Source organism: Peromyscus californicus, unplaced genomic scaffold (genome assembly GCF_007827085.1).
Source record: "Peromyscus californicus insignis strain IS unplaced genomic scaffold, ASM782708v3 Scaffold_7__1_contigs__length_154581171, whole genome shotgun sequence".
NCBI lineage: Eukaryota > Metazoa > Chordata > Mammalia > Rodentia > Cricetidae > Peromyscus > Peromyscus californicus.
The window spans coordinates 56,954,456-56,968,998 of NW_026294595.1; the positions used below are offsets into that span (position 1 = coordinate 56,954,456).

The window sequence follows — 14,543 nt, forward strand, 5'->3', positions numbered from 1 at the left end:
AAATACATAATTCTAAATCTATGTATAGTAAATTTTTTAAGTTCTAACTGGTTTTATTGAAAAAGCAATCATATATAAAGTACAAGTGTTTGGAAATAAACAAGTTAGGAAGAAAATGTATATCAAAAAATTGATCACATTACAGTACGATGTTAACACTTGTGAACTTAAGACGTTATCCTGTTTTGTGATATACTGCAACCAAAAAAGTCTTACCCACAGCAAGTACTGGCATAAAGTGAGCAGATGATATAGATCCATACACCTCTGTAAAACTTGCATGGTTCGAGATGTCGGAGATCTTGAAAAGCAACATTTTACGGCAAGACTGAGAAGAAAAAGAAAAGAGGTGAATTCAAACTTGAGAATCTAGGCTTCACAGATGAATTACAAATATTTTGGCTTTCCCATATGTCCAGTAAGGAGATTCCAAAGTCTCCTTTGAGCTGTTTTATGAATTCACAAACCAAACCAAATGAAGTTTATTTATTCTGTTATAAGATCTTGCTTCTCCATTGTGGTTGAAGACTAGATGGCATTCTTACCTGCTGCTCAGAAACAGTAGAGAACTGAGTCAGTGGGGAAAAAAAGAAGTGGCTACAAATTCATTGTAGAAAGGGTAAATCTAGTGTTCTATAAACATGAAATTGTGACCTGAGAGCAAGTGATAAAACTGGCAAGCCTCCAATGTGTATAACATACGACTTGCCTGTTGAATAAATAATATGTAAAGCAGTTTTCAAGTGGTATTTACACCTTTCCCTTTGATGTGTACTTGATAAAAAAAAAAGGAAAATAAAAGTAGCAGATGGTTGTGCTATACTAGTGTTCCAATAAGGAAAGTTCCAATAATTATTGATTTTTTTAAACTAGTCTAGAAAGTCTAATAACAGGCTTGAGTTGTATACCTGATAAGATTTTATCTCTCTAAAATATGTACAATAACTAGAAATACTAAAACAAAATATATTTTAATGATTAATAATAGCTTACTGGAATAGATCAAAGAACTGACCAAAGTCAGACTATCTTTCAGCAGAGTTCTTTTATTATACTTGTTTTATAAATAAATCATTGGGTATTTCTGAAGAATTTATTCTTATTGATGACATTTTCCTTCAATTCTTTTTTATTCTATTTGGGAATTTTCCCACTACTATCACTGGAAATGCTAATAGATGTTGAGGGAACCACAAGCTCTTCTTTTGAAATGAATTTTAGCATTATTGAGCTAACCCAAATTGTCACGTTTGTTTAGAATAAACCCTGAAGGTGCCTCCTTTGTGCAGTATGCACTACATCAGTCTCACATAAAATATGTTTTAAGGATTGCCCAAGCTTTTAATATTGGGATTGAGCTGGAATAGAAGAAAGTGGAGAAACAGTAATACAGTATGTAGTGTTATCACCAAAAAAGAAAAATTATTTGATATAACTATAATTCTTCCATCTCAGATCAGATTTTGAATAAAATTTTGATTTCATCGATATAAACGAAACAGTATCTTAACTAGAATCAAAAGGCTTCAAAGTAACTAGCACCAAAATAAATCTTGTTTTCTAATTTGAGGCCTTTGTTAAGAAATTTTACATGATATCATATATTTCTTATTACTGAAGCTTTTTCACCTAAAATTTTATTTAACCATAATATGCTTTTTGTTCTATCCTAAACTTACTATAATGTATAAAATATCTTCATAAAATGGAAATAGAAGCTATTCATTAGTATTAGAGTAATTTCTTCCATATGAAATTGACTTTTTTATCTCTTGCAACATAGTAACTGCAATAGCCCTAGTGAACATCTACTTAATTTTGTGTAACCCTCACATTAACTTGGGAAGGTATTTATGATTGCAATTTCACATATGAACAAAGTGATATCCAGAGAGAAGTAAAACATTCAACTTTAGTCTGATATCAAAGGCCTTCCCCTTTCCACTCTATATTGTCTATTGACATTGTCCATATTAATATAACTGTATTTCTATTCTTCATAAGCATCAATGACCTAGACAATATTTTTAAGCAATGCAGATTTTGCAACTGGTTTAGCCTAGGGTACTTGCTTGGAAAACAACCACCAATGCCTTAACATACCTCAGGTTTAGCATATATTATTGAATAAATCAAATACTTTGGGCATTAAAAATAACCTCAGAGTTGACCACACAAATGCTGTCTGATAGATGTTCTTCTCAAGGAGATATACTTTTATCACTCTCCATTAAGTTTTGCAATGTAAAATAAAATATTTCTGCTACTGTAGAGTCAATAATTGCTATACTTTATTCTAATTCTACTTCCTGGTTTACTCCCTTTTTTCTTTGATTGTGGTTGAATGACTTGCAAATATAAGCTATACTTCATTATTCCCTTTTCTAAGAATTCTTTGCTATCTAAAAACGCAAACAAAACTAATTAAAAATAATATGCATTGGTGAAAAAACACAAAACAAACATATCCCTAGTCTGTCTCCTTTGAAAAAGAACAATTACAAATAGACAACTTACCTCAAGCAGTCAGTATTCCATGTAGAATAAGTATTGTATTAGGAGTACAAGAATGATATTAAAATCTGTTCCATAATCTCTCATGTTTACAATGTGGCTGGTAAACTAAACATATTGTCTGGATCCAGTCCTATTATTTGCTGCATAATTCAGTACCCCAATAAATGGTGTGTACATTCTGTCATATCAAGGAACTGTTAGTGGGTTATGATCATGACTGGTGGAACAACAGTGAAGAAATTCTGGATCAGCTGGTCTGTCCATTCAGGTATTAGGCAGAATAGGAATGAATTACAAGTCAAGGAAAAAGAGCCAGCAATAGTACATGGCTATGACAGAACGGAAGCCGGAGACAGCAAATGGATGGGACAATATCCAACAAGGTCCTGGATAAAACTATGAGGCAGTACACTCTGCAGCATTTGACCAACCCCACCAACAGTTCTCCGGGCACCTCCTCTTCATCTGTCTCATCTTTCCACAGGCAGCTGCTTTGGAAGGATACTGAAGAGTTAGCTTCACCCTTAATATAGAACTCCTGAAAGTCTAAGATATATTAAGAACTAAGAGATTCTTTACTAGTGAAAGATCAAGCCACTGAGATACCAGAAGCATCCTTCTAACTCCCTTGATGTTTCACCATAAGTGAAGGGGATAATACTGTGATGGCTTTGGGAAGCCAGACTGGATTTTGGCTTCGATCTTGGGGATATTGATAAACCAGCAGGAGTTGTTGTTTCCAACAATAAATAATGATATATTGGAAACTATCAGATCATGCTAGAAAGAAGACAGGGAAGAACAAAGACAAGAAGGTCAAGGTGCTCTTTTAAAAGTGCATGCACAGAAAACTAGATACCGTTACACCTCAAGAACAAGTTTCCAAAAATTATTTCCCTTGCTTACTAAAGCACATTTAAATTGAAATTTTATTAACTGTAAATATCTATTTCAAGTAGAAAATTTCTTCCTTAAAATTTTAATTATGTAAAAGTGTTCTTTTTCCGTAAAGGTAAGACCAAAACAAGCATCTAACTTTGTTTTCACAATAAATTACCGGAAACCTATATTAAGTGTAGATAGCTTAGAAATAACATGACAGAGGATGTTCATTGCTTGATATGTCACATTTTGTCTCATTCTGGATAGAATTTGAATCTTTTTTTTTCTCATAAGGGATAAAAATATGTTAAAGGGGGATGCCGAAGGTCATTTAAAAGCTACTTCAGAACCTTGGCACTATCTGCTTCTTGTCGCATCTCCTAGCCCCAAACCCAAGCAGTTAGCTATTTCTCCATTTTCCAGGTCATTTTTTCCCTGTCAGCAGCTTCCATGTGGTATGTCCATTCTCTCTCAGCCCAGTTCACACCTCGCATAGCCAGGACGCACGTTCCTCAAGCGTGCAAGCAGCACCAGGGGAAGCTTTTACACTTGGACACTACAATCTCCGGCTTCTTTCATCCTTGCCCAACCCCTCAGGCATCCCACACTGAAGCAACGCCTCAAAGAATAGGTCTCAGGAGCCCAGTCACTTGTTCGCACGCGGGGGCGTTTTATGAGACTTGGCCTGGGCACTTTACCTCTATTTCTGGATGAGCGAGGAGCTGAGAGAAGGAAAAGCTACAAGCAAACAAACAAACAAATCTGGCTCTTTCCTGAGCCAACCGCGAAAGGGGCGGTTCGGCTCCGGGCCTGTCAGGCCAAGCCCCGCCAGGACTCGCCTCTTCTGCTCCCAGCAAGACAGCCACCGGAAGGGGGCGTGACCTCCTTCGTGGGCGGGGCGCACAGCTATGAGGGGCTGGACTGGGTCTGGCGGGGGGCGGGGCTAGGCAGGGGGCGGGGCTAGGCAGGGGGCGGGGCGGGCCCGGTCTTGGAGTGGGCGGGGTCGGGCCGGCCTGGCGCCCGGCGCCTACCGCGCTTGCCGGAGCCACTCGCGCTCCTGCGCCCCGCCAGGCCGGGTTCACGTGAAGCGCCGGCCCTCCGCCCCTCCCTCCCTTCCTTCCCTCCCTCCCTCCCTGTCCCCTCCTCCTGCGGCGCCCGCTCCCGCTCCCCCCCCCCCCCCCGGGCCCCCTGCCCGGCTGGGCGCTGACAGCAGCGGCGGGGGTCCCCGCAGCCGCCGCCGTGTCCCGCGCAGGCTCGGGCTGGGCCCGCGGAGCCCCCGGTGCGGCCATGAACCGACCCCTGACGGCGTCGGCAGAGGCGGAGGAGGAACTGGAGTGGCAAGTGGCGAGTCGCAGGAGGAAGGCCTGGGCCAAGTGCCGCAGCTCCTGGCAGGCGTCGGAGACGGAGGATCTGTCCACAGAGGCTACGACGCAGGACGAGGACGAGGACGACGAGGAGGACCTCCCCGGAGCGAAGCTGCCGGCGGCCGCGGGGCGAGGTCGGTGCGCCGGGACGTGCGGGCGGGGAGGTGGCGTGCTCCGTGCCACCGGGCGCGGGGACCCGACGCCCCCCGACCTTTAAACGCGCGCGTGATCGGCGCTCTAGCGCCAGCATGTGCACCTGGCTGCCGGCTGTCTCCCCTGGGTCGGGCGCCCGGAAGGCTCCCCGAGGCTGCCGGTTGCCCCTGGCGGATTCTCCTGCAAGGGAGTGTCAGGATGGCACAGCCTCTGAGTACTTTTGGGGGTCCCTAACGAGCTGTCCTTTCGCTCTGCTCCGCAGGAAACGTGCCCAACGAAAAGATCGCAATATGGCTCAAAGACTGCCGGTGAGTCCTGCTCGAGTTGTCTGGGGAGAAGCGAGGGAATCGGCAGTGTCTTTGGGTCCCGTGGCGGCTTTAAGCTAGAAACCGGAAAGTGAGCCGGCCGATAGCTTCCTTCTTGAAGCGATTAGAACTGGAAGTGTTGTGGCCTCTGATTATTTGTGACTGAGTTAACTTTACAGTTAGAACTGTAAAGTTTAGCAGCCCGAGTATGATGTCAGCATCAGATCAGAAGCTAAAACAGGTCATGGTGATGCTACTTTGGCTGGTCGTGGCATTTCTTGAAAGAATTCTGATGTTTCGTAGGATGTTTTTATTTTGGCATCTGCATATCTGGCACGGAATCATTTTCCTTTCAAACGTGTTTTAGACGAATTTAATTTACTTAACTACACTAACCGGGCTTTAATTTGGGTTGTGTGCCTTGAGTCTCTCTGGGGAGCTATTAAAACTAGCCAGCTTGGTCCTTGGAGTTTAACTCCTTGGACACGGGTTTGTCAGATGGCATTGGAATTCGAAGAAGGAAATGGGGCTTTGAAGGCATTCAGACTGCATGAGTCTGTGTTACAGGCTGTGGCAACCGGCACAAAAATGTTTGATAAAATACAGAGGGTGGGTTGTATTGCAAGTAAATCTGACTATAGTGAAATGTGTTTCACTTTTATCTTTTTCCAGTTTATTTGCTCTTTGAAAAATCTGTGTAAAGACTATAGCTTTTAAACTTCTGTTGGCGTTTGCTGCTGGGCATACTATTGCCTTTTCAAGTTATGTTTGCCCTAGGGATTATTTCGTTGTTTTTTATTTTGGAAGGTGATTCTTATATATGGTAGTAATGTTTGTCCCCTAAAGACAGATAGAATATTGGCTGCCTCTGTTTTAGTGACTTGAGTAGTTGGAGCCATACTGATTGTTGACTGCGGAATTTTTTTTTTTACTTTTGTTAGTGGTGTCATGGACGTCTCTGAAATATTATGGGATGTATAGATGTTCCTTTTAAAGATGCACAGAGGCAAATACATTGCTTCAAGACATCTTTAGGTTAACAACCAGCTTAGTTTACCCCTTTGATTTCTGAATTACAAGAATATGACCTTTACAAAGCACAGTAGTGTGCCAGGGGGTTGGCATCAGAATGGTGTGAAATTGAAAGGTTGAAATTTTAAATGTGCATCTTCAAAATGTGTTATGAGAGATCTTACAAAGCAGTATCTTTGAGATTTCTCCATTGAGGAGTGAAGAGGGTAGTCTATCCTTGCTTTTGTTCAAGTCTTTAAAGTTTACATCTTGGTCTGGATTTAAAATCCATTCCTGGATACACTTTTGCCTTATCCTCAAAACAGGTCTAATGAATTTTTTTTTAATGTAAGAAGAAGAGAAAAATCACATTTAAAAAATGATGTATAGGAATTGGGATTGTAGAAGGAATCGTATCAAGTAGACAGGAAATAAATACATCTTTCAGGTAAATGCAAGTAAGAGAATGCTGACATTGACCAGGACACAAGTTCAGTCCAGAAAATTCCAGAAGTTTCATTGCTAAACTTAATGTGCACAGCTTCTGGAGCCTTCTGTCCTCCTCTCATAGACTTCTTTGTTGTTCCGATGGTCACCCCTATTCAATACACAAGCAGTATTTATTCATTTGTGCCTGGGAAAGTTGGAACACGGAATCTTTTAATGTGGGCTAGTCTGTTGTAGATTTGACTGCTATGATATTTGCAACTGTATTTTTTAATAGCAATGTGGGGTCCTTCCCAGAGTTGAGTGTTAATGTGTTTTGTATATTATTTGCAAATGATTTGAAGGACAGTATTTCCCTTCCTTGCAATGCTCCGTTTTCCCATTGCTATTCATATCCTGAGTGAAGATGTCATACTTTCCCTTCTCTGATGGAGTCTTTATTCATTCTGATAACTATTTCTTTTTTCACCAACCAAATTGACTAAAGCAATGCCTAGGAAGCAGTAATGATTCTGATGGGATTTGGAGGAGGGTAGTGAGGAGAAGGTGCTTTTGAAGAAGGGGGCCAGTTCCATTCTGCCTCATTTGCAGAACATCACAGGCAGCTGTGGACACAGAAATACAGTGTTTGGGCCCAACTAAGAAAAGAGCCATCAGGAGAAAAAACCAGTTTCTTAATGACATAAATTAGAGCGTCATTGAAATGTATGCAAAACCCTAGAATTAAAGGTTTTATCAGTTCCCATATGGTACTTGCTCATGATCCTTCTACATCTCAAAAACACTAATTTTCAAAGAACTACCTTGTTTATGTATTTGCTTGCACTTTTAATTGGCATTCAGTAGCATTTCTTTAAAACAGATAGCTTCCAGGATAGATCCCACTTCTGAGATAGACTGTTAACAGGAACTGTCACTGAAAACTAAAGTTTGTATCACAGAATAGAACCTCCAGAATCAAAGAATGTTCCTGTGACTCAAGTCACAAAACTAAGTTGTCTCGAGAAAAGTAAAGACATCTCTTAATTGAAAACCAATTCTGAGACATTTGTGCTTGAACTACAAAAAGAGGAGAGAATCAACCAGCGTTGGCTGATCCTTCACTCTGACCTCCAGGCTGAGTTGAGGACTTTCCAAAGTTAAGTGATGAAAATGTGTCACTTTTTTTTTTCTTAAGTTTAAAAGCAGAAAGTGACTCTCAGGCTTCTCTGTGTTTATGAGAAAGGCTTTTGTTGAGGTAAAGAGCAGCTGCTTAGGTAGTAGTCTGGACTGCCAGCTCCATCGACAGGTAAGAAAGAATTAAGGAACCCTTGAGCTTATTTCCCAACTCCTGTAACTGTTTGTGTTACTAAATTAAGTTGCTTACCACTGAAATTTCGTTTTCTTCTAATCCTGTTGTTTTTGTTTTCTTGCTTGTTTGGTTGTTTGGTTTTGGTTTGTTTCAGCAGAAGGGATTGAGTGAAACAATTCCTTAGCCTTTTGTCATTATATCCACCCCCACCCCACCCCACCCCCCGTTTTTGCAAAGAAAATAACAATTTATATCATGTGCGATTTGCCATTCCTGCTTTTAATTACTGCCGAGCAGACCTGTGATTAAGTCACTGCTGGTGACCTGACTTGACAACACGTATTTGCTTAGAAGGACAGCTTACTTATGTAAGGCACTCACATTCCTGGTGTTTGGGGAGGAGCGCCCGCTAAGTTGATTAAGATGCTTGCTTAGCTCTAACCCTGAAGTGAAGCTGTGCAGTGACAGTTCCCCAGATGGGTTTCCAGAAGACTGAGGCTTCTGTGTTTCTGTGATTGCAGCACCCCTTTGGGAGCCTCACTGGATGAGCAGAGCAGTGGAGCACTGAAGGGTAAGAGGAAATTTGCTTTTTTCAGAGCTGAGAATCTTCTTTAGTCCTTTAGGTGAAACTGTGTGTGTGAATTACACAAGTGAGGCTCCTGTTTATAAAATGCGCCATTCTGAGCTAGAAGCCAAAGGGAAAATATTGTCATAAGCCATAAAAGAATAGTAACATTAAGTAACTGTGTTTCCCAAAGCGCTTCACAATGTCGTACTTATATTCTTATTGCCCAGTTAGATATTATAAAGGCTGATTAAATATAGACTATGATATGTAAATATAAAGAAAATTCATAATGAGTGAACAAGGTTAACTTTAGTGTAGCATTTCTTTGCTCTTTAACTGAAATTGCCACACCTGAAATTTTAACACCTGTGCAAGACAAAATTCTCAAGTTCAAAGTACAACAAGAATGCACAAGTAATGACAAGGTGAATAAAAAGCATTTACAGTGTCGGGAAAACAAAGCTTGAGACCCTGATGTAACATGAAGATGTAAAAGGAATGATTGCTTCAGGACCTGGCTTTCTATGGAACTCTTCGGTAAAGTATTTTGTCTAATCAAATATCTTCAGAGGCATAAGAAATATAAAGTATAACCCCTGAATTCTGGAAGTTTTTCCTGGCCACAGACGTCATTTCTGTACAACAGAGAAAAGGCTTGTTTGCTTCTTCTTGAAATGACAATCTTAATAGCTTTTGAGTGTATTCAGGTTTGAGATATTTTCCTGTGGTTTGTGAAATATTTCGCTTGGTCTTGGTCGACTTGTTTAATTAACGACTTTGTACAATAATGGAGAATGGGGAAGAGCAGAGCATGACAGTATGGTTTCTTAATTTTACACTTTGCTCTAGGTGTGCTTGGGAGAAATGGAGGAAGCTTCGAAGATGACTTGTCGCTGGGAGCTGAAGGTCTGTTTGTTGAGGAACTGTATCTTTCAGTAGTTTTGTTTATCTTAAGAAATGTAGTAAAGACTATCAGATCCAGAGCTCTCCGATCACTTAACGGTCTTGACAATGGGTCACTTTCACTGTTCTAACTTGTAGGATTTTCTTTCCTGGACACCTCTGAAATACCATAGCTACATCTCGCCTGACTTAAATGCTTAGAGGAACTTTGTTGGTGACAAAACTATGGTGACATAAATGAGAGGAAGACTGTCCCAAAGAGGGACAGGAGCTTAAATATTTATGCAGGAGAAAACTAAGTTGAAGCTTAGTTTTAGTTTGGGGAAGTGGACCCATGTCACACTTACAGCTGTGGTTTGTCTTTCTCCTTATATTTTCACTCGTCTTCCTGACAGTTAAAGATAAAACACAAAGACCAAATAGAGTTAGAAGTTAGATCATTATGCTGGTGCCTATTTCAGGGTGCTTCAGTACTGCAAAAGCATGTTGTTAAATTCTTTGTTGGTTCCTAATAAAGCTTCCCAGTATATAAAGTTAGGTTTCTCTTTTTAAAACGATTTTGTTGTTATTATGAAAGGTAGGGCTTTGACTTTGTTTTGAGACAGATCTTGCACTGTGTAGGAATAGTGGCCTTGAATTCCCCGTGTAGCCTCAGGCTGACCTCAAATTCATGGTTGTTTGGCTCTTGCCTCTTTGGTGCTGGGATTGTGAGTATGAGCCACCATGCTCGAATCCAAATTAATTTTATTTTATTTCATTAGTTAGAATAGGTTACTGGTAACTCTTACAAAGAACTAAAGATTTTTGATAAATGCTTAAAAAGTAGAAGCTTATGAAGAGTGAATTTATCCACTGAATTTAGTCTCCTTGATCCTTTGCTACTTTAACTCCATTTGTAAGCTGAGTTACTTATTTAGAACATTCTAGCATTAGAACGTTCAGAAAGTTTAAAATACGAATATTTTCATTATCTCTGTCAATGCGTTTTTCAAGAAAAAACAAAAACTTTAACTTCCTTCTTTCAAGTTAGTGCCCTTAAAAATCCCATCAACACCTTATTAAGATGCTTGTCCGCATCCCTGTAAGCAGCTTTTGATGCCTTTCATAGTTGCCTGGGTCACGATATCAAACAATATTATCGGTAGGATGTACAAAGAAGCAAAAAAAATTCTCACCATTCTGTACATCAGAAATGAAAAAGTTAACTGCTGAAGTGGACATTTTTGTTATTAAACTCACTTGTTTTATTTTTCTATAAGTATGGTAAAATTCTAAACGTTGGCTTCTATTTGCTTTGTCCTTGTTAATCTAGGATAAAGTTGAGAGGATGTTTTTTTAAAGGAGATGTTACATCGAAAGGTATAGAGCGTTTCATATTGTCCTGAAGGCTGGCACTAACTTTAAAAACACATAAGAAATATGTGCATATTATGGTTCCACTTAATGGTGCCCAGTCACATTTGCTTTTAAGATATTCTTGGTTAACAACTTTGAAATTTGATAGTACTTCATACACCAGCATATGCTATTTGTCTTCCTTATTACTCTTCAGCCTGATCCAGAAATTTAATTGATTATTTATAAATCTTTTTATTTTTAAACACTCAAATAGGAGTAGTTTTGCATTGCCAGAAAGTACAAGCAGCCTCCCAAAGCTGCTGGTCCAGTTCTTGCCTCTCTGTACAGGAGTTTCAATAGTGGACATTTAACAAGTCAACTGTGACAATATAGATAACCTATCTTCTCCATAATTGTGCCATTGTCCTTCTAACGACTGTGCCCTCCGTTTATTCATTTTTCATTTGTAGCCAATCACCTCCATGAACCTGGTGCTCAAGTGGAAAACTGGTATGTACCTGTTTGGTTCTGCTTCTTTCTAAAAGAGAAAAGGATTATAGAGAATCAAGTTTGAAAGTATCTTACTATATTTACAGCAACAATATCTTGGCCAAAGAGAGAAGACTACAGTTTCATCAGAAAGGGAGAAGTATGAATTCTACTGGGTCTGGGAAAAGCAGTGGTACAGTGTCAAGGTGAGTTCTGGTGAGACTGCGCTTACATGGTGTTAAGGGGACCTATCACCTTCCACTCTCTGATCTGATGCTGAAGAGTATGAATCAAAGGGAACCCAAAGTGTTTCAACAACACCTGTAACTAAGCAAATAAAAAGCAGTAGCTATGTTCACAACAGTGCTGGAATCTAGTAATGATTGGTTAAAGTTATGTGAGCATCTGGAAAGAGAAACTCCATATTGGGGTAACTTCTACTTGGAAAGAACCAAAACTCCCCTCTCTGAGAGCCTTGAGTAACTCTGACATAGAAATCAGCATAAACCTCCCTAATTAGAAGCTTGATAATTTAAGGCTAAATTTGTTTTCAGCGTGTTAAACCAATCTAAAATGTTTGTTAAATCAACTACGTGGGCCTGTGGAACCAGTTTTTAAATTGCAGTACAAATTATTGTATCATGACCTAGGCACATTTCTTTGAAGCAGGTATAACCATCCTCCTTACCAGTTCCCTCTCTAATGTTCTTAGTCCCTTATCGAGGCCCAGAAAGCGTGGATTATCACTGGAGTGAGAGGGTATGGTAATGTTGAATGGCCAGCAGATCGAGAGCACGAGTTTCCCTTTATGTAACCTATATCCTCCTCACCTTATTCTTCCTCCTTCCTGAGTGGATATGGGAAGAGAGAGCAGGAGGCTCCTCCCCTGCTTTCTGACCCCTTTGTCTCCTTCATTGCTTCTTCTAAGATAGTTGCCTCTTCTAAGACAAAAAATGTCTGCCAAGCTTATGTTTCACAGCTGGCTCCTCAGTACCGAAGCTATACCAACTTCCTCAGATGTTTTTCCTTTCCATCTTCCCATCAGTCTGTTCTTTTCTTACCATGCTTGGTTTGTTTTAACTGGATTGCTTTACTGGAGAATCCCTTTAAAATGACCAAGAAAATAAGGTGAGGAATCCCTTAGAAGGTTTGTTTTGTTTCTTAGGGATTAGGTGTTGGGACTTTAGTTTCTGTTTGTCCAGCACTGGCACTCTGAGAACATGCACCTCTCTGTCCTTTCTAAGGGAGTGTACAGTATCGGAAGATATTGGAACAGATATTGATGTAAAGAACAGAAACTGAGGGAATGAAGCTGGAACTGTGGGGTTTGTGACAATGCGCTGTGGACTACAAGCTCATGTTACATCTTTCTGTTCGTCTTCATTCGTTGTAGTGTTTCAGAGCTGCTGGAGCTTTATGAAGAAGATCCTGAAGAAATTCTGTATAATCTTGGATTTGGACGAGATGAACCAGATATTGCTTCTAAAATTCCTTCCAGGTTTTTTAATTCCTCATCCTTTGCCAGAGGCATAGACATTAAAGTATTTTTGAGTGCGCAAATGCAACGGATGGAAGTAGAGAACCCAAATTATGCTTTGACAAGTAAGGCTTTTGATGTTAGTGCATTGTTTTAAAAATTTAGCCTCTAGGCCAGATCTTTGTTTTAGCACCTGACATTTTAAAAATAAGGTTAATAATAGAATAGCTCTTCTACTCATTCTGAGTTAATTATCCTATTTATAGAGATTATTCCATCCCTCCATCCCCATTAACTCATCATAATTTATTTGCAGAACCTTTTATTTATCTCTAAATTGCATTTGTTCAAGAAAAAAGAAGTGGGGGGAGGGGTTTGTTCATTTTAAATGAAAAATCAGTCTATTTCAGGTGCTTTTCTGTAAATCTAAAATACCTTGGCCAGGTGGGTTCTTTTCACCCATCTCTGCTTTTTTCTCTGTTAAGTGGTCTTTAAAAACAGGATTCCTCCAAGGTTGTCTATGGATCAGTGTAAAATATATGCTGCTGTGTTTTCTTAGGACAGCATTTGGAAGAGTCTTAATGGAGCTCATGACCAAACAATAAATCATAACTAGGGATCAGTCGCTAGTTCTCTCATGTTCAGTACTATCATCATTTTTTGTGCTTATTTCTAATTTTTTTAGAGTATAAATTCTAATGTTCACAATAAAAATCTTCTTTCCTATTCTATGAATGTAGAGATTTAAATGTTCACTTAGAAAAAATGATTTCATAATATTTGGGATCTAAATTCAGTTAGTAGAATTCTAAACAGCATGTGTTTACTGTATGTACCTATAATATGAGCATAGAATTTGTTTACTATAGGTACATATACCAGAAACATATAATTTCTTTCTCTTTTTTTTGTAGGCCGTTTCCGTCAAATTGAGGTGCTTACTACTGTGGCCAATGCGTTCTCTTCTTTGTATTCCCAAGTCTCTGGGACACCCCTGCAGAGAATTGGAAGTATGTCCTCAGTGACCTCCACCAAGGAGGCAACAGATTCCCCTCCTCCCCTAACTCGAAGCAACACTGCCAACCGTCTGATGAAAACACTATCCAAACTGAACTTATGTGTTGATAAGACAGAGAAAGAAGGGAGCCCTTCCCCCGCTGGTGAGAAAGGAAAGAGTCTAAGCATTTCGCTGGCTGAGGACAGTGGCAGCAAGAATGACCCCAAGTTGCAGAAGGTTATGAAGAAGAAGGAGTCCTCTTCTACACTGGCTACAGTTACAGAAGAAGTCTCAGGAAGTTCGTCGACCATCACAGACAGTGTTGATGCCGACAGACTCTCTGAGGAAGCAGACAGGAACATCAGCCACAAGAAGGAAAGTGAACAAAGCAAAGAAACTCCTGCTGTTCCGGAATCTGACTTAGGTTGTGATGTCAACATGTCTAGGCACTGCGAGCTGAGAAATGCCCACGCGTCCACAAGTGACAAAGAGCCCTGTGCACCACTGGCAATCCCGTTCATAAGAAATATAATGACGCAGCAGAAAGACTCCTTCGAGATGGAAGAGGTAGGTCAGAGTCCCTGAGACCACTTGTTAAGTAAAGAGCCAGGAAGAAAAGCTCCAGAAAGTGTGTAAAACCGAGAGAGGAGGGAGGCTGCTAACAGATTCATAACTACGGAAACTTGTCTTTGTGTTGACTTTCTTGTGTGCTTCACAAACCAAAAGTTGGTTGTAGAACTGTGTGCTGTGGGGCCCCTCAGGCCAGACTGTCGTTTCCCAGATGACACTTTATCTGCAACT

At 40.1% G+C, this 14,543-nt stretch overlaps 1 protein-coding gene and 1 long non-coding RNA gene across 17 annotated transcripts in view; one reads left to right on the plus strand and one right to left on the minus strand.

Moving 5' to 3' along the window:
• The window catches only part of LOC128102443 (uncharacterized), a 140,128-nt gene extending 135,777 nt beyond the window's left edge, over positions 1-4,351 (minus strand). For 12 of the 14 annotated variants that reach the window (XR_008215411.1, XR_008215409.1, XR_008215404.1 and 9 more), the window contains exon 1: positions 217-4,351. This is a non-coding gene — a long non-coding RNA (uncharacterized LOC128102443). The remainder of the gene's footprint in view (positions 1-216) is intronic. The other 2 variants (XR_008215407.1, XR_008215406.1) reach the window with 2 other exon arrangements.
• The window catches only part of Itprid2 (ITPR interacting domain containing 2), an 86,420-nt gene that overhangs the window by 44,724 nt on the left and 27,153 nt on the right, over positions 1-14,543 (plus strand). For 2 of the 3 annotated variants that reach the window (XM_052726208.1, XM_052726209.1), the window contains exons 3-10: positions 4,631-4,897; positions 5,179-5,224; positions 8,492-8,541; positions 9,388-9,444; positions 11,250-11,289; positions 11,376-11,474; positions 12,662-12,870; positions 13,660-14,309. In XM_052726208.1, the coding sequence (XP_052582168.1) occupies positions 4,687-4,897; positions 5,179-5,224; positions 8,492-8,541; positions 9,388-9,444; positions 11,250-11,289; positions 11,376-11,474; positions 12,662-12,870; positions 13,660-14,309 (1,362 nt within the window). In that variant the 5' untranslated portion in view covers positions 4,631-4,686. Of the gene's footprint in view, positions 1-4,574; positions 4,898-5,178; positions 5,225-8,491; positions 8,542-9,387; positions 9,445-11,249; positions 11,290-11,375; positions 11,475-12,661; positions 12,871-13,659; positions 14,310-14,543 lie in introns of those variants that run through there. The other variant, XM_052726207.1, reaches the window with a different exon arrangement.